The sequence below is a fragment of the Hippocampus guttulatus genome, chromosome 11 (assembly GCF_054856545.1).
Source record: "Hippocampus guttulatus isolate MCC_2025c chromosome 11, RoL_Hgut_1.0, whole genome shotgun sequence".
Lineage (NCBI taxonomy): Eukaryota > Metazoa > Chordata > Actinopteri > Syngnathiformes > Syngnathidae > Hippocampus > Hippocampus guttulatus.
The window spans coordinates 18,439,648-18,457,852 of NC_141271.1; the positions used below are offsets into that span (position 1 = coordinate 18,439,648).

The 18,205-nt window shown below is 44.3% G+C and overlaps 3 protein-coding genes across 3 annotated transcripts; 2 read left to right on the top strand and 1 right to left on the bottom strand.

Annotated features, from left to right (window-relative positions):
* Positions 1–1,389: 1,389 nt before the first annotated feature.
* cytip (cytohesin 1 interacting protein) lies at positions 1,390–7,794 on the top strand. The gene is made up of 8 exons (XM_086123703.1): positions 1,390–1,764; positions 2,819–2,856; positions 2,952–3,006; positions 3,893–3,995; positions 5,270–5,363; positions 5,580–5,646; positions 5,739–5,805; positions 6,297–7,794. Exons 1-8 carry the CDS (start codon positions 1,510–1,512, stop codon positions 6,740–6,742), a joined length of 1,125 nt encoding a protein of 374 aa, XP_085979829.1. The 5' UTR covers positions 1,390–1,509; the 3' UTR covers positions 6,743–7,794.
* A 95-nt stretch (positions 7,795–7,889) lies between these two features.
* Positions 7,890–11,559, top strand: ermn (ermin). Its single transcript, XM_086123704.1, has 3 exons — positions 7,890–9,143; positions 9,657–9,779; positions 10,375–11,559. Exons 1-3 carry the CDS (start codon positions 8,885–8,887, stop codon positions 10,635–10,637), a joined length of 645 nt encoding a protein of 214 aa, XP_085979830.1. The 5' UTR covers positions 7,890–8,884; the 3' UTR covers positions 10,638–11,559.
* galnt5 (polypeptide N-acetylgalactosaminyltransferase 5) lies at positions 11,552–18,112 on the bottom strand. Its single transcript, XM_086123701.1, has 10 exons — positions 16,887–18,112; positions 16,639–16,805; positions 16,190–16,309; positions 15,206–15,341; positions 14,832–14,951; positions 14,635–14,752; positions 13,870–14,199; positions 13,250–13,330; positions 12,821–12,973; positions 11,552–12,352 (listed from the first exon to the last, which is right to left on the bottom strand). Exons 1-10 carry the CDS (start codon positions 17,786–17,788, stop codon positions 12,206–12,208), a joined length of 2,274 nt encoding a protein of 757 aa, XP_085979827.1. The 5' UTR covers positions 17,789–18,112; the 3' UTR covers positions 11,552–12,205.
* Positions 18,113–18,205: the final 93 nt, after the last annotated feature.

The window sequence follows — 18,205 nt, forward strand, 5'->3', positions numbered from 1 at the left end:
AATAACTGTCTCGAGGGGAGTGACTGACCCCCGTGCTTTATTTTCCCCATCAGACCCATGCATCTGCTAGTACGTAAAGAAACTTTACAATGAGATCAGTAGGTAAGCAGCTTAGAAAAGTTGGGAGTACCTTGGCAAAAAGTCAACTTTTAAGTTCATTTTTAAAGTAAGCATACAACTAAATTAATTGTACCAGTAAAAAGTGTTCAGTATTTATTGAATCTAAAACAAGTAAGCTTATTTTTTTTTAACTACTGGTTGGTGCAGATGAAAGTAAGCTGAAAAGTACATTCGAAAGCATTTGGAAACAAACAAACTGAAGACAAAAAAAAGAAAAAAGTAGCAGCTTTTTAAAATTACCACCAAAAAAAAAGCAATCTTACATATGGAATTAAGTATTTAAAAATGCTTTAAAAGACCTTAATCAAAGGAAAGGGAAAGGAGCCTAGCTTGAAAAGCATTTACACTTGGGCTTGACTGTTGGCATCTTTATTCCATTTGTGTGCGGCGTAACAGCTGAATGCTGCCTCGCCATGTTTGCTTTGAACTCTGTGCTGCACTAGTTGACCCGATCAAGTCTGCAGACCGCAGAGCCACACTGGCTTTACATTCCATTAGCGTTTCTTTGACACTTTAAATAGGTGGCTCACCCTCTTCACCTCATGAAATAAGCTTGTGTAATTCAGTTAGAAATAATATTGTTCACAGGTGGCCCGGTGGCCCGGTGGTTAGCGCGTCAACCTCACATGGGTTCGATTCCGGCTGCGGCCTCCTTGTGTGGAGTTTGCATGTTGGACCCGGGTTTTCTCCGGGTACTCCGGTTTCCTCCCACATTCCAAATTGTCCCTAGGTGTGAATATGAGTGCGGATGGTTGTTCGTCTCTGTGTGCCCTGCGATTGACTGGCAAACGGTTCAGGGTGTCCCCCGCCGACTGCCCGATGACTGCTAGGATGGGCTCCAGCATGCGCCGCGATCCTTTTGAGAATAAAGCGGGTCAGAAAATGGATGGACACTGAAAAGTTGATCTCATTTGATCTCTATTGCTCACGCAGGGCAAATGGAGACAATGCAGTGTAACGACTGTGCCGCACAGCACATGCACTTGTGTGCTCACTAGACTGTGACACCTAAAAGAGAACCTCTTTATTCCTTTACATTCACTTTTATTGTTTTCATAGAAAACATCGTTTATCAACAAACAAACAAAAAAGCTGGAAACGAAGACTGATGACCCCCGCTGACCCGCGGTTCGTCACCTGTACATTCACCTATTGGCAGATTAAATGTAAATATTGATCTTTAACAACACCTGTTTTTTAAAGTGAATGTTTGTCAAAGAACATTTCTTTTCGGTTGACAGGTCACGATGCACGATGCGTGGGTGCGCACGAGCGCCTCGCAACGTCAGTTGACGTCCGCATCCGCTTTGACGCGTTTCGGCGTTCAGACGCAGCGTACGCGCACGCACGCGCACGCCCCCGTCAAACAAACGGCCCACGGCTCGGCAGATGCAGCACGACGATGCTCTGAAACGCCTCCGCTTCTTTCGGGTCCGACTCGATCCCAATTTTCGCCCCCCCACCCACCTCCTGCCCCCGCTCCACCTCCACCTCAAGTCCGGCATGAACCCCGGCGGACGTCCATCCCTGGCCGGCGGCGCCGAAAGGAAGAAAAGCTCGCTGTGGTACAGACGCTCACTGAGGGGCAGCAACGACCACCCCAGACACCGACACAACAGCGACTCGCTGCCCAGAGCAGCCAAGGTGAGACTTAATAACACTTCCGTTGTGATTTCCTAAAACCAAACTTGTTTTTACAACCACGTTTAGGCTTTACTTGTATCGAAAGTACGCAGAGTCTGAAAAAATCGGCCGACAGATAAGCTACACGTGTAGAAAACCGCTTCTGTATCGACTCCTTTACTGACCGAAAAGTAAATGAGTAGACTGAATTTTACTTCCAAATTTAAAAAAAGCAAAAGTAGATTTCTACTAGAAAGGATGAACAAGAGCTGCTTTGACCATTTTTGAAACCAAGAGCGAAAAAGTAGAGAAAGCACCTGGCCAGAAAACCGCTTCTGTATCGACTCCTTTACTGACCGAAAAGTAAATGAGTAGACTGAATTTTACGTCCAAATTTAAAAAAAGCAAAAGTAGATTTCTACTAGAAAGGATGAACAAGGGCTGCTTTGATTATTTTTGAAACAGAGCAAAAAAGTAGAGAAAGCACCTGGCGAATTGTCGGCAGGAAAAATATGTCGAAAAAAAATACTCAAGTAAAAAAACTGATATATACTGAATCGACTGAAATGTACTAATCAAGTATTCATACTCAGTTACCTCCCACCGCTGAATTTAATAGCTTTTTTCAATTGCCACACACGTTAATAAAACTTGTGTGAATCATAAGTTGAAAAAAAAAAGTACACACTGAAATTTGGCTTATGCAGAAGCGATCCAAACAATTCTAGTTATGTTGAAGGATAATTTTGTCAAATTCGATATTGAGCGGCAGATTATCCGGATTTGCTGTCAAGTTTTCAACTAATTGCCGACAGCAGTGTGAATATGTGGCCCAAAAGCTCCTGATTTGTAAAAAAAAAAAAAAATCTAATTTGTTATGCAACATGGTGGTGTTACAAGAACCCCCCCCCCTCCCACACACACACACACACATACTCAACTGTGACCCTTCTTGTGATGCATTTAACATTGTGAGTGCTAAAGTTTTCATGGCATTGCAGTATTGAAGTCAAATGTGATAATTGTACAGTACAGTACATGCATCATTCATGCTTTTGCATTTCTTACTTTGCAGCCGAAACAATTCCTGGTTGACTATTCTGATCCGCAAAGGTAAACCATCACTGTTCTTCTGATCCTATTGATTTATTTTTGAAGATGAAATGTGTTGTGGACAAACTGTGACCTTGACATTTACTCATGCGCAGAATCACAATTGTCCTGGAAAAGGAAGACAATGACACCTTTGGATTTGAAGTTCAGGTACCTTTTACCCAGGAATCTCTTGGAGGGGGCGTGAAATTCTTCGAAGGACCCCTCGTAATCTTAACGGCAATTAAACATAGCGACTACATCAAAGCTAAATGCCGTCGGAATGAAGAAATGGGCCATTTTTTTCCGAAAAAGGTTGTAATGCTACGATAGCAAATTCATGTCATGTCAACCTTTCGAAGAACCTACACATACATTGTTGCGATAAAAAGTCATAACCTTATGGCAAAAGGTGCATTTTTTTTCCAACATTAAATGTAATATGTGTATTGTTGTGGAATTAAAGTCAAAATTGAACAAGGGTTGAACATGTAACAAAGTACATTTTAAAAAATAAAAATAAAAATACATGTTTTGTTAGAGAATAACTGACTCTGGAAAACATGTTTAAACTCTTGAAAAAAATCAAATGCCTTTTCTGAAAAAAAGTCAAATCAAACCTAATTACTGTAATAATATGCCCCCCCCCCAAAAAAAATATATACAGTATATAAATAATTTTTTTCAGTTAAGATAAAAAATCTACACAAATGTTCACAATGTCAGGTTTTTGTGGTTGTTAGAAAAAAAGACTAAAACATTTTTTTCCCCCATTAATCTGACCTCCAACCTGTCCAACCTCATTGATAAAGAAACTATATTTTAGAAAGTGGAAGTAAAAATAAACAACTGAGAAAATAAATGTGGTTTCACAAGTGCACACACCCTCTTGACTAGGGAGATGGCTGTTCTCGGAAATAAACCCTCCCATTGAACGGTTCCAAATTGCAGATAGTGTTTGTGCAAAACCTTCAGGCTTCACTCAAAGCATCTGTTTTTTTGGGGGGCTTTTTTCTTATTTAATAATTTTTTTTCATGAAGTTTTCCGTCGTTGCAGACTCACAGCCTGCAGCTGAGGAGCAGCTCTGCCGTGGAAGTGTGCACGTTCGTGAGCAGGGTGGAGGACAACAGTGCCGCAGAGACCGCCGGCCTGACCGCAGGTGAACGGGGGCCCACTTCCTCTGAAATGTTCGACCTCATTTTACCTTTTTGCTTCTCATCCTTTTAGCGTAGACTGAGTACAACTGCACATCCGATGAGAAAACTGTTTTCAACAGGCTTCACAGACACGACACGTCGGCCTGATTTTTGTTTGATTGAGAAATAATGACATGATAGACACCAGCATGGCAGAATTTGAATTTCTAAAAGGTTGTGACGGCGTCATCAAACTAACCTGCTTGCTTATGATTTCTCTAATAGAGACAACTCTTTCCTTTGCTTCCTCTGGTCCATATACACCAGAGGTGTCAAACTCATTTCATATTGTGGGCCGCATACGGCCTCGGTCGATGTCAAGTGGGCCAGACCATTAAAATTATACCATACTCTGCTATAAATAACCAAAATATGTCTTTCCTTTGTTTTGATATAGCGACGCACAAGTACATGAGGAAAATGTTGAAATGTACCTACATTTCATTTACCTAACATTTCATAAAACACCTTAGATTTCCTTTGACAAATGTGCAATTTAATTTTATCATTCACATATATGCAGTGCAACTGATCCCACTGATTGTACAAAGGCACAAAACTTGAACAATTAGTATTTAAAAATATAGTCATGCATTTTAAGATTAAACAAGATTTATAAAGAAAGGATTTTTTTTAAACCATTTACACATGTGCATATGAAATCTAAATGTAACCCCCACCTACACTTTACAAACGAAAGAGGAAACAATGACTAGCGGTTAATACATGAATTGCATCTTAATAAAAATATTCATTTTGTGTCTTTTATGCTTTTTTTTCATTTTTAAATTATCCCGCGGGCCTGATCAAACCCCCTCGGGGGCCGGTTCCGGCCCGCGGGCCGTATGTTTGACACCCCTGATATACACCATGTCACCAAACAACACAATGACTACTTCTCACCTTTTTAATGGGCCCCTCTGACTAATTACGATGAAGTTTTAAGACCCCCGTGATGGCAATTTGAGGTCCCAACTTGGTTGAACCTGTCACCGATTATTTTCAATCTTCTCTAGGGTAATCATCGTCCAGGCCTGTATCATATGTTTGATTCTGTCGACCCACAATTCCAAAAGCAATGTCTGAATTTCATTGGTTCATTTTTCCACAGCGCTTGTATCGAAACAGTTTTAGCTGCACGGGTGTGACTGATAACGCCGACCAGTGACTGTATTTCTTGGCCTCCAAATGCTTTTTGTGGTCACGTCCTCATCCCTATCACCTCTCACCATCACAGGAGACGTCATCATCACCATCAATGGCGGCAGCATCGAAGGTCTCTCTCATCAGCACATCCTCGATTTGATACGAGGATCGACCAACAGTTTAAAGTAAGTCAACATGCGCTGCATAGTTTGGAGTTTGTGGATTGGCCAATTTGAATTTGCGATCGTAAATACTGAACAAGCTTAACACTTGCGACTGTTGCCGCCGGATTATTTTTTTTAATACATCCAAGAATCTGCCCTCTTCTGACTTTCTTTGGGAGCAAGGAAAATTATGAAATTGGGGCCCGATTGTTGATGAGCGCCTGTTCTCCATCCCAGGTTGGAGACGGTCTGCGGCAGTGTGGTGAAGTGGATCGAGCTGGAAAAGAGGGTGAACCAGCTTAAGGTGAATATCTCGCTCACGCTTAAACCAGGACAAAAGCAACAGATTTGTAACTCGTGTTTTTTGTTTTTGTCGTTGTTTTGCTTCCTGCGCAGCAATCGTTGAGTGAGAAACTGCTGGAGCTGCAAGCGCTTACATTACGGGAACAACGCCTAATCGGAGGTGAGAGGGTTCGGCTCGGCTGTCAGACCACAGCACTTCCTTTTTCACACGCGCTCTCATCTGTGCAGTCACGTGATGGGAATTGAAGCATGAACTTGACATGTACGGTAATCGCCCACGTATTTGCGCTCTACTCTTCACAAATTCGCTCATTTGAGGCTTCACAGAATGAATTAAAAATCAGGTTGTATAGACCAGGGCTAGGCAAGTCTGGTCCTAAACAGCTGCACTCCCGCCGGTTTTAAAAGTGTCCCTGTTCAACACACCCGATTCAAATGATCGGCTCATCAGCAAGTTCTTCAGAAGCTCCATAACGATGAACCTGATAATCAAAAATACAAATTAGCGCCAGCAATGCCCGATAGCATTTTAGGGCAACTATTCACTGCAGGGCTCCGTCCCAATCCCACCAAATATTGGTCGATGACTGCGATGGCTCGCAGATTTTTTAAGTTTTCACTCACCGAGACTTTCCTGTCTTTCGTCTGCAGGCACTTTGAAGGAAAGCAACCTCTCAACAGATTCTTCAGAAGTTCAGAACTCCCCCATGGGCCACCGCAGCCTCCGCTTTTCCAGTGACAGCAGCTACAGGGGACTGATGACAGACGACAGTGACCAAGGGAGCGTGTTCGGGGACCTGAGCTTACCCAGCCCCTGCGGCGCAGCCAGCGCCACCCGAGAAGAACACTTCTTCCCGCGCAAGTATTCCTCCGGCTCCAGTCATTTCCATCACACCATCGGGCGATCCAGCAGCTCCAGCTTGGCCAGCAGCAGCGGCAGCAGCATCGGCTCGCAGTCTCCTACCTGGGATCGAGCAAGGATCACCTCTTTGTTTGGTACCCTGCCCAGAAAAAACAAACGGAGCAACGTTCGGAAAAACATCCTCAAGTTGATTCCAGGACTGCATCAGAGGTCGGTTGAAGAAGAGGAGACCTAAAGGGGTCGTTGCGCCACACCGCCATGATTCTAAAAACAAACGGCTCAGGATTGGTCGAGAAATCGGTTCTGTCTAAATAATGACAAACTGGACAATCTCATTCTTAAACAGGTACATGAAATCTTATCTAACAATTTAACCAATCATTTAAATGCGAGAGCTCATAGAAAACGTGGGAAAACACTGTGCTGTTACAGCTCTTGATAGTGTGTGGTGTATAATACCCCGCACCACAGGATAATCGGTCACGATCATTTTTTCAGAGCCCTGGTCACCAACGCACACCTCACACAATGATTCCTCCATTGAAAATTAGACAAAAAAACTTTGCAACCAAAACTGATCCGTGAGAGGAGATCAAGGATTAAAGTTAGTTCTTTTCACACCTGACCCACACCAAAGGATAATCACACCACACAACCGTTTGTACAGGCACGTGTCCCCCAAACCAAAAATCTGACTTGCTTCCGACTGCTCTGAAACCAGAAGTTGAGTGGAACTCCCGAGAGAAGAACATTTTCCAAGGAGATCAGAGACAAAAAGTCACTCTTGACACTCCACGGCACGGAATATCTGATAGAGACATTCGATCATCGAGCCGATCAATAGCAAAGCTCACGTGCGCACAAAAACTCCAATGCCAATCATGAGTCTCCTCCCCTCCCAAAAAATGGCTCTTACCAAGACTGCCCCGTGCGAGACTGATTTAAGAACTGCTCAGATTATCGGTATGTGTCTACCCTGCCTTTCGGTGTTTTGAGTACGTCACAAAACGGCAACGGTGGATGACAATCGCAATGTTTACGTTTCAACCTACTGGTGGTTATGTTCATGGACAGTGATCAGAATTGGCTGTTTATAACGGACTCTTTGTGTTTTGTTTTGTTTTTTCCACACCCAGTCTCCACTTCACTGATTTCTAGCGGGTGGCACAAAAGCATTATGAAAACTTGTTTTGAGCGTGCGCCGAGTGTAATCTTCGCAAGTTTACAATTGTTGTCGGATGTCAAATTCCGCAGCATCCTACTAGCTTGAATAAAAGACTGAATGCATTTCCTGCTTTCGTCGCAACCACAGAGACAATCTCCGTAGCAACCGGAGTCGTATTTAGAACCAATAAGGGACTCTTGCGCGACAAGAGATACAGGATGTGGGTAAGGGAGGTGTGACCGCTTCTGTTTTCATTTCCAAATGTGAGCTCAGCCTTTGATCTACGCATTTCACTTTCAGTGAAGCGACTTGATTTACTTCAACATAGCTTCTTGGTCCCCAAATGCCAAAGATCTACTTAAATGCTCTTCAATTCATTTCAGCATAGTTCCTTACCACAAAGAAGGCGCTACATCACGGCGCGAAGCTCCTCAATCCATTTCAACATAGTTCATTGGAACCAAAATAACACACGATAGCTCCAAAACAGGACATGAAGCCACGTGACTCTCTTCAACATACATCCTTGGCATCGATATGCCCCCTGATTGCGCCAAAGCCCTTCTTGTCTCATTTCAAGAGAGTTCCTTCACAACCAAATACTGTATGGTGCAAAAGCAATGCACGTATATTTTTGGCTTTGGCTTGAGAACAAAAACAGTGACTAGATGAGGTTTTTTTTGTGGATCACAACAGTGACTAGATGAGTTTTTTTGTGGGTCACAGAAAATTTTTGTGGTTTCACTGCACATATTTTTTTTCGTAAAAAATTGTTCCCAAGACTAACTCCCAAGACGTCTAGAAGAGAACAGATAAGCAGTATAGTAAACATACGGTAGAATGTTAATCCCGCCTGGAAACATTACAGAAAGAAGATTGGTCACCCAAGAAAGATTAGGGATTGGCTCCAGTCGCTGTATGTTGTGAAGCTCGAGTCACAAAGAGGCTTTGTTGGAGCCCACAACAAAACCTCTGTTCGCTGGCGATCCAACGCTCACAAACGATTACATCGGGGAGAGGACTGCCAAGCTTGACCTTGCACGACCAACGTCCAGCACTACATGGACCGACTCTTTCCGAACCATTCGCAAGAGAAGCGTAGACCTTGAACCTCTCATTCGTCGCTGCGACCGGACATGAACGCAATGCTTTGCTTCGGCACGTTACATTTCTGAGTCAACGGGTATAAAAAAGCCAAACTGTTTTGAAAAGATGGAGATGCAGGAGAGCCCAATGTTTCCGAAGTCTGCAGATGCCGATGGGGAGGAAGCGGTGGAGGAGGAGGAGGAGGCTGTCATGGCGTCGCAGGTACTCGAGATCATTTGCGGATTCACCCCCGAGATGAAGCTCCACAACTCCGAAGCAGATGACAGAGACGTGTGGGCAGTGGAGGAAGGAGACGACTCTGTGTTCTACAGCGACGAAGACCAAGCCGAGGAGCTCGGAAGGCCCAACGGATCTCCGGATGCAGGCAGGTGCAGATGAGTTGAACAGTTGAGTGGATATCGATGCAAAAGGGGCTGGAAAATTTATGGTCAATTTTTGGTAACTTTCCACAAAAAGACATGCATTTCCAGAAAATCTCAAATTTACAGAAATTTTATCAGTTTCCATGAAATTTTCCAGCATATTTTCAATAAATCTCCAGAAAATGTGGTGAATTTTCTGTAAATTTCCAAGAGGTTTCCAGTAAATTTGCAGAATAAGTATTTCCAGAAAATGTAAATTGCAGAAAGAAAAAATAGGTTTTCACATTGCCACCGTCACGGCTAACCTGTTGTCCGAGTTTGCCCAAGTGACGTTTGTGATCCCGCGGCACTTTGAAGTCAATTCCAGTGGAAGGACAAAATGGCCGCACCAATATCGAGAGAATAGGATAGATTCATGCTCATAATTCTGATTCCGCAACCGCCACATTCATCAGAGTACCGCATTTCGACGAGTGAGGGCAGATCTGAAAATTCACAGACTTTTGCAATCCTAGAAGGGGCCAGAGTGGACAGACAACCTTCAGGGAGTAGTCGGGAAGCCCCCCGGATCCGAGTCCAAGAGCCATGTGAGGAAATCCGGGCTGAAGAAACGCGGGGGCGAGATACTGAGACTCAAGGTACGCATGTGCATCCTTCCACTACTTTATGATATTAGATATGAGTGTGCATTAGTATAACGGCTGTTGAACATCTTACTGATTTAGCGTCCGAGTAAAACAACTCGGGCATACTAGTAACATGTTTTTTTTTCAATACTGCAGCTCCACTGCATGACTAGAAAACGACTGTCTTGCTAGTAGGGTTTTTTTCTCCAACTATGCCTTCCATTCGACAAGGCCGCATTAGTAGACTGACTTGGTCTTACTGGTAACTTTTTTTTCCCTTCCACTACTGTTTGACATAAACAAGGAGGAGCTGGATGTATCGATAATCTGATCAGTTTACAGGCGTGTATTGAAATTATGTGCAGCAATGCAATGCTCATGACATAAATATGAAACAGTAGTGGACCTAATATGGATCACTGAGGAACACCTTTGTATAAGGGAAGGGCATCTGAGAAAAGACCCACAACCCTCACTGACTGCGAATGACTGCTGCAAAGACTAAACCAGGCCAGACAGCTTTCAGAGGAAAAAAAACATTACTAGTCAGACACATTTGCTCTACTAGCACTCTCGTCGTGCTACTTTCTCTTTGCTTACATGTAAGAGGACCAACCAGTTGAGCAGAAGCAGCCACCTCACGACGTGAGCTTCTCCAAGCAGCTGAGCTCCAGCTGCAAGACGGAGAAGGATCCCGACGTCTTCTCCGGAGACCCCGCCTACGCCACTCTACCTCTCCCCAAGAAGTCCCCGGACAACCTGGCCCGCCAGGAATCCTCCAAATACAGCTCCGTCTCCTACCGCAAGATCCAGCGAGGTAACACTCGCAAGAAAATCGAGGAATTTGAGTACGTTATGATGAATTTGTAACGGCATGGTGCAAAAGGCGACCAATTTTCACATCTAAATTATGATCCCATTCAGATCATTTCGTAGGGCATTATGCTAAACCAGTATGCTAATTAGTAGAAAACTTCATTTATACAAAACATAAAGGGCATTTTAAATCACATCTCTGGCCATGATAGTACATGGCCGTCTCCTGTTATGTTGCCCACACTCTTGACACTTTATTGATTTTGAAGTTCCACAGAGATGATGATGAGTTCCCTTTATTTTTTGTTCAACTTTTCAAACCGTTTACTTGAAAAAGCTGCATTCAGTTGTGTTTTTAACACCTCTGTATGGACTGAACTATGTAGCACCAGAAATCAAATTGGAATCATTTATACTCTCATTTCTTCATTGAGGAAAAAAAAGGGGGGGGGGTGAGAGAGAGAGAGAGAGTGCTCAAAGGTGCTGATTGGATGACGTGAGATCTGTGCATCTGCCGTCGATCTCTCTTCCTAATTTGCTCATTTGAATCTGGATTTTAAAAAACTGAATTTGCTTTGAATGACCTGGAAGTGAATTGAGATGCATTTTCAGTGAGATTAAAATAAGACAGCGTCAGAGAAAATTGTCATCATTTTAAAATCGTTTTCAGGTTTATTGGACTTGAGTTTCAAATTCTCAAATTGTTCGCTTCGGATTTAAATTTTCAGCGCAATTATCTGAATTCACGAATCGAATTCAGTTTCTGGTGGCACATTTTTTCAGCCCATTCCTCTGTGCTCTTACTTTTTTTTTTTTTTTTTTTTTTTTTTACAAAGACTGGTTGTGAAGGTCCTACGTCATGGGACATCCAAACACAAATGTACGCTACTATACTTACAAAACTTATTCTACACTATGTTTCGAATACAAACATAAGATGATGCGAAGATGAAATAAACACATAACTGCTATTTAATCCAGATTTCTTCTCATTTTATTTGTACGTTTTTCCAAAACAAAAGACATTTATCCCCCCCCCCACCAAAGTCCTTGTGAGAGGCTTTCTGATCATTTCAGGTCAACAGCTCTCTCTAGTGTCCAAAGCACAACTGTACAAAAAGAAACCGTTCCCAGTTCCCACCACCGGAGTGATGCAGCATTTAAAACCACAGGAGACCTCAAGTAAACCACATCTTTAAAAAAGACAGCTCGGCTTTTACCCGTTTGATACGTTTTAGACAAATTGGATTCGATCATCTCTATGTAGTCCGACACATTCACAGGATACAAACCAGGTCCACAGTTGGTCTTAATTTGCAGTTGGCGACATATTATTGTTTTGTTTTTGTAAAATGTAACCCCCCCCCCCCCCCCCCATTCCAACTGGGCAACTTGGGTTTAAACTTGACCCAGTGGAGTCATAATGTCAATGGAGTCATAAGGAAAAGACCGTTTTGTTTAAAAAAAAAGGGCATGAAATCATTGCACGTTTCCACTGTCCCTGCGTGACATGAATTACTCACTTAGCTTTTATTCCCTATCCTTGATATCCACCTTGAGGTCCGTTAGGACGTGAACCTTAAACGTATCTCGTGCACATTTCCCCAGAAAGTTGTTGCTCTTCACTGTGCGTAGTAGTTTGTGAACTCCCATTGCTGGAAGAGGCTGTCGACTTTACAGGCGGCGAGGTGAAGGGTGTGAACTTTTGAGGATTTGATCACTTCCATACACGGTTGTTTGGCGCCATTCTCAGCCACCAAGTGCTGAGGCTGGAAATAGACGACAAGGATTTTCAAAATATTTATTATTATATTTTTTTTAAACGTCAAAATGGTTATTAATTGTCCAAAACGAAATCAGAAAAACAGCACGACGGCGAACTGGAGGGGGGCGGGTTTACTGTTCTGTCTGTCAAAATGAATAATTAATCATAATTAATCACGTTTAGATACAACAATAACTAGTTGGGGCAACACCCGAGTCGAACGCCGCCGCTTAACCTGCTTCATACAATACGGGATTGATATTGAAAATCGAAATAATGGCATGTAAATGAACCCTCATGAACAAACCGATTTGAAATTGTTCAGACACTCCAGTACAAGCAGTCAACAAATCTGAAAGGGAATTACACCGCAAGCATCCCGTCGGTCTGGAAATTCGTGTCGCCGCCGACAAAAGCAAAATATGGCGTCGCTTCTGGTTGGAGGGTGCGCAACATGCTAAGCGTGACCTACCAGTTTTGACTTGGAGGATTTGTGCAGCCAGCGTAGTGCGGTGCGCTCGACGCTACATGGCTGTAAAGTCAAACGGCCTTCGTTGGCATCGTGATCGACACACATGTCCTTCTGGCGGATCTGCTTCAGCCACGTGTAGTTAAAGTGCTGACTCTGAAAAGTCAAAAGGAAAGTGACCGATAGTTTCGGAGAAGAGTGACACCAGTCCGGCATTTTTCATAGTTGGAAACCTTCTGTGGGAATTGATCAGAATCTGTGAATAAATGAGAAATTTGTCAAATGGAGGGTTGGTTCTTTAGAAGGGAACTTAAATAGAGTTGGGGAAAATAGATTTTAGCATCGACTTGATTTCCCGTGGAAATGTACTGGAAACTTTACTTTGAGTGACAGTTGTGTTCCAAGTGCATATTTCCTTGAGTTCACGCTTACCTGCTTGCTGAGATCACACGTCTCAAAGAAGAGAACACCCGTAAGCACAGAAAGACAAGTTCTCAAGCCTCGATTGAAGACCTGCGTCAAACGGGAGAAAGCTTTGAATTCTTCACTCTGATTTTCAACTTCAGCGCAGTGGAACCTCGAGTCAACGTGCCCCGAATTCAACAGGGAGAAAATAGACTCCGGTCCGCTCAAAAGGCCGCTTTGCGCAGTCCCTTTGAGTCAAAATTCTCCACAGCACCGGTAAATGGCTTCACAACTTCATCAACTGGTAGACAGGAAAGTGTAAATATGGTTCAGAATTGCTGTTCAACACAATCTATACATATATTTATTGACAATAATTTTGTACCGTAATGGGAATTTTTATGCAATGAACCAAAAGTATAAAACAATTTTATACCGAATTGAGTTTTTTTTTTTAGGTCATGAAAAAAAGTACTGTGATATTAACTCATTCAGTACCAGCCAATTCTAGACCAAGTCTGAAAAGACGTTTAAAAACGTCTTTGGGAGTGAATGAGTTAACAGACAATCGCTTTGAACGAACGAGCCCTTCCCCCAATTGTGTCTGTTCAATCGAGGTTCCGCTGAAGTGCGGAAGGACAACGTACCAGACCCGCAGCTTTGACTAAAGGAGCCTCCAACTCCGGGTACACGTTGTCCAGGTACCACTTGAAACTCTTGCATTTGAGCTTGGCCCTCAGCTGGATCTGTTGGGTGAGGTCACCGATGTCACTGACGCTTTTGTCCAGCAGGTGGCGGTAGCCGTGGCCGTAGAAAAGCTCCTTGTATTCGTCCAGCCACACTTCGGCCACCCGGGCCAAGTTGCGCTCCACCGTCTTGCGCCGGTCCTTGGGGAACTGGTACGGGTTCTGTCCTCGGAAAATGTGGCCCACTCGGGAGCAGGGGATGATCTCGATTTGGCCCCCGCACATCCAGACCTGTTCGGGCAGTAGATCTTTTTCACCCGATACCGGATCAGTTGAAAAAATCACGTGATCGGTCCGGATTTTCGATCACGTGATTGGATCGGGACGTCCCTAATACGACAACATTGTCCATTCCTTGACAATTTGTTTTACCGCACCGGATATTTTGAATGGTATTTTTCTTCTGGATAGCTGGGTTAAAAAAAAAAAAAAATGCAACTTCAGTGGTGTTTGCCAAGCTAAAAACATTCTGATGTTAACCGTGCAGGAAATGTGTTATTTGTTGAAGTGTACGAGGCACCCGGTGATTAACTGAGACCTCGATTCAAAATGGAGGCGGTCAGTAAATCATAAGAAATGATCGTAATTCCAATTAGAAGCGACTGCGGGTTGATGAGATGAGTTCAAGAGGCAAACAGGTTCGGTCTCGGTACGTTTGAGTGCTACCTTAAAAGAAATCTCCATGTTCTCCCCACCCCAAACTTCCAGGCCTGGATCGTAGGCGCCAAGTTGATAGAAGTATTTTTTATCGATGGAGAAAAGCCCTCCGGCCATGACGGGGCATCTGGGAGGTCGACATAAAACAAAAGGTGAGCGACAGCCATGAAGGGAAACAAAACGGCGGGTGAGAGTGTTTTGGGGACCTGATGGGATCAGCCGCCGTCATATTCTTCTTCTTGACGTACTCGTCTGAGAGGGCGTTCCAACCAAACGTGAGAGGCCAAGTGAAAATGCCTCTCTGGAAGTTGTCAACCATTTTATAGCTGAAGGGGAAAAGAAAAGCAGAGAACTTTTTTTTTTTTTTTTTTTTTTTTTTTTAAACAGTAAATCAAGCATGGAATTTACATGCATGCACCACGCATTGCTCAGCATTCGCTCATTTGGAGGCTCAGTAGATTTTTTTTTTTGACCTGCGCGACCTGCCCAATGTTGCCTTAAAATAACATCTGTATTGAATTGGCGCTGTACAAATCAAATGGGCTCGACTTTGAACAAAAAAATGGATCTTGGGTGTCACCTCATGTCCTGGTCGCTGATGACGTCGATGACCGGACAGGCGACCTTGCTGCGGTCCAGGTAGATGCGCTCCAGCAGAGGCTCCAGCCAGCCCACGTTGCATTCCACGTGAGAGTCGAGGAAGGTGAGAACCTCACCTGGGAGCAGAGCAAACATCCTGTTAGGCTAAAACAACCGCACGATGACACACAGCGCTAACGTTGACATTCGACAGATGGACGCTTCTTGTGTCCAAGCGCGGCTCAGATGTCGGTCGACACCGTGGGCAAAATATGGTTCGCGGGCCCCACTCGGTACATCGATCCAACCCACCAAGCATGATCAAGACTAGTGTAAAAGTTTTTGCATTACTACTTATTATTATTACTATTTTGTACCTAAATAAAATGTGTGTGTGTATATATATATACACAGTATGTCCACACGTTTTCCCCCATTTATCAAAAAAAAAAAAAAAGTGAATTAGTGGATGGATGGATTTATTGTGACTAAGAAAATAAAAATATACTAGTATAAAAGTATATAGCTATAATATTTTGACAAAACATTTTTTTATGTACTGCATTAAATGTTTGGTTAAATAATCACCATTCGTTGCAATAAAACCATTAAAATAAGAGCAATATTATTTGAACTTAATAGTTTGGTGTGTATTGTAAAAAATAACGTATTTATAATTCCATCAATTATAAAGAATACCATAAAAAACGTTTCTTTTAAAAAAATATATAATTATATCTTTTGACCTGGCCCATCTGCCTGATATTAAAATCATTAGCCTAATGGCATAACTGAGTGGAAGTCGTTACATTTTTAACTCACTGTTATGGCCACAACATTTTTTAAAAAATGTGCTTGGTAAAAAACAAAAAAACAAAACAAGGACGCTTGAACAGAAACTGAAATCGGCGATAAACATTTTAGCTCTTACCAAAAAATAAAAATGGACAAAAATGAAGTTGAACACGTGAAAAGCGGAGCCGACCTGTGGCAACTGCCGCTCCAGCCATCCGAGCCCTGATAAGGCCTTGACGCTCCTGTAGGCGAATGATTCGGACCTTGCTGAAGTTAGCCATGTAGTGGTCAAGATTCTCCTTCAGGTATCCTGAAAACAAAGTGGCAATGCCCAGAGACTGAAAACCGAAGCACGAAAAAGGTACACGGCGAAAACGAACGTCACGCGCCCATTTTTGAAAGCGCTTCTGAGCTGAGGTGGGTGAGCTGCGGCCTATCGCGAAGTCAGCCGGGATAGGCCGCAGCTCACCCCAACTGATGTCGCTTCATGTAGTTATCTTCAAAATCAAAATAATCAGCCAAGTAACCAAATTACTTTCGAAAGCAAGTCACGGGTAACGCGTCTTATTTCCGTGCAACTGCGGCAACGCCGCTCATGATCAATGCACTCGAGCCGTGAAGGTAGAACGGCGCTCTGACTTTTTTTACTGAAGTCATCCACCAGGATGATCTCCTTGAGGAGGTGCGGCGGCGACCGATTGAGGACGCTGTGAACGGAGCGCAGCAGGGTGGACCACACTTCGTCCACGAAGCAGAGGATCACGCTGGTGGACGGCAGCTCGTCGTGGACCACGTCGCCGGCGCAGCTGGTGGGGAAACAAAAGAGCGGGTCGTGTCAGATGAGTCGGGTAGGGGGGGGTGTGGGGGAAGGGGGGTGTGCGACTCACATCTCCGGCCTGGTGTCGGGAATGGCTCGGTCCAGGGGGATCTGCTCGCTCAGGTAGACGTTAAAAAAGCCCTCGTTCCACCTCTGCTTCATCTTCAGCGAGTCTTCGCTCGGGACCGTCGCCGGCTGGCCGAACTGGCCCACGGCGTTGGGATCTCTGGGGGCGGCGGTCGCGTCGAGGGACAGCACCTGGTGGACACTCGCCTTAACAGGATGGGTGTCTCTCACTTGGACGACCATCGAGTTATTTTGGAGTTGTTTCTCCTCATTCGCTGAAGACGTGTTGCGCGCTCCTTGATTGGGGGGTTCTTCAATTTGGTTGTCCTCCTTCAAGGGAAGTTCTTGAACGGGCAGTTGTTCCTTCACGGCCTGGGGCTGATTGAACACTCGCACGCTTGTATTTGGAGCGGCCTTCGCGGGTTCGACGATCTCCGCATTGACAGCGCGACGGCTCGGTGCAACCGAGTCGTTCTTCACGACGCTGTTTTGCAACACTGACGCATCGCTCAAAGACAAATCCACTGGCTCTTTAGCAACCGATTCCGGTTCAACCTTACTCGGATTGCCTCGCCGGTTCTGGTTATCCTTAACAGCTGCTTTATCTTTTCTACGACGTCTGTAAAGTCCGAAGGGTTGGACGTCCGCACCGTCCGAGTCTTTGTCAGAGTCCTCCTGTTTGACCACCGACTCCTCCAAGAACTTCTCCATGAGCAGGGTAACTTTGTCCTGCTGCCTGGCCAGGACCTGCTGCCGGATCACTCTCTCCTTCAGTAGACGACTGTTGACGTCGCGGACGGACAAGCGGAGGACAGCCATGTCCAGCAGCAACCAAATGACAGAAGCCACGAACACGAAGCCCAGGACGCCCTTGCTGCTCCGCAGGTACCTCCAACACGGTATCATCTTAATTATTATTATTTTTTCCCCAAATGCGAACAATCAAAGTATCACATTGAGCCCGAGGCAAGTGCGTTCCACGTTATAGATTCTTTCCTACGGAGGTATTAGCTGCCTGCGTGGCGCGCTACAACAAATCTCACACGGGACGGAATGACCGCGTTATTCGGAGAATATCCCAAGACCGTCGCGGTGATAACTTATTCACCATCACCGTGATCCAAGCGTTGCAAGCTAAAGTTACTGTCCTAAACTTCTTTCCCCCCCACCCCCGACTCACTCAAGTTCTTCAAGTTGTCAAGCATGTAAGCGGTGAGTTCATGCCCAAATGCAGCAGCGTAACTCTGATTGGACAAAACGCCCCCGAGGTGACGTCAAGGTAGCGTGGAAGCCCAACAGGAAACCCGGGCGCTGAATTTCAAA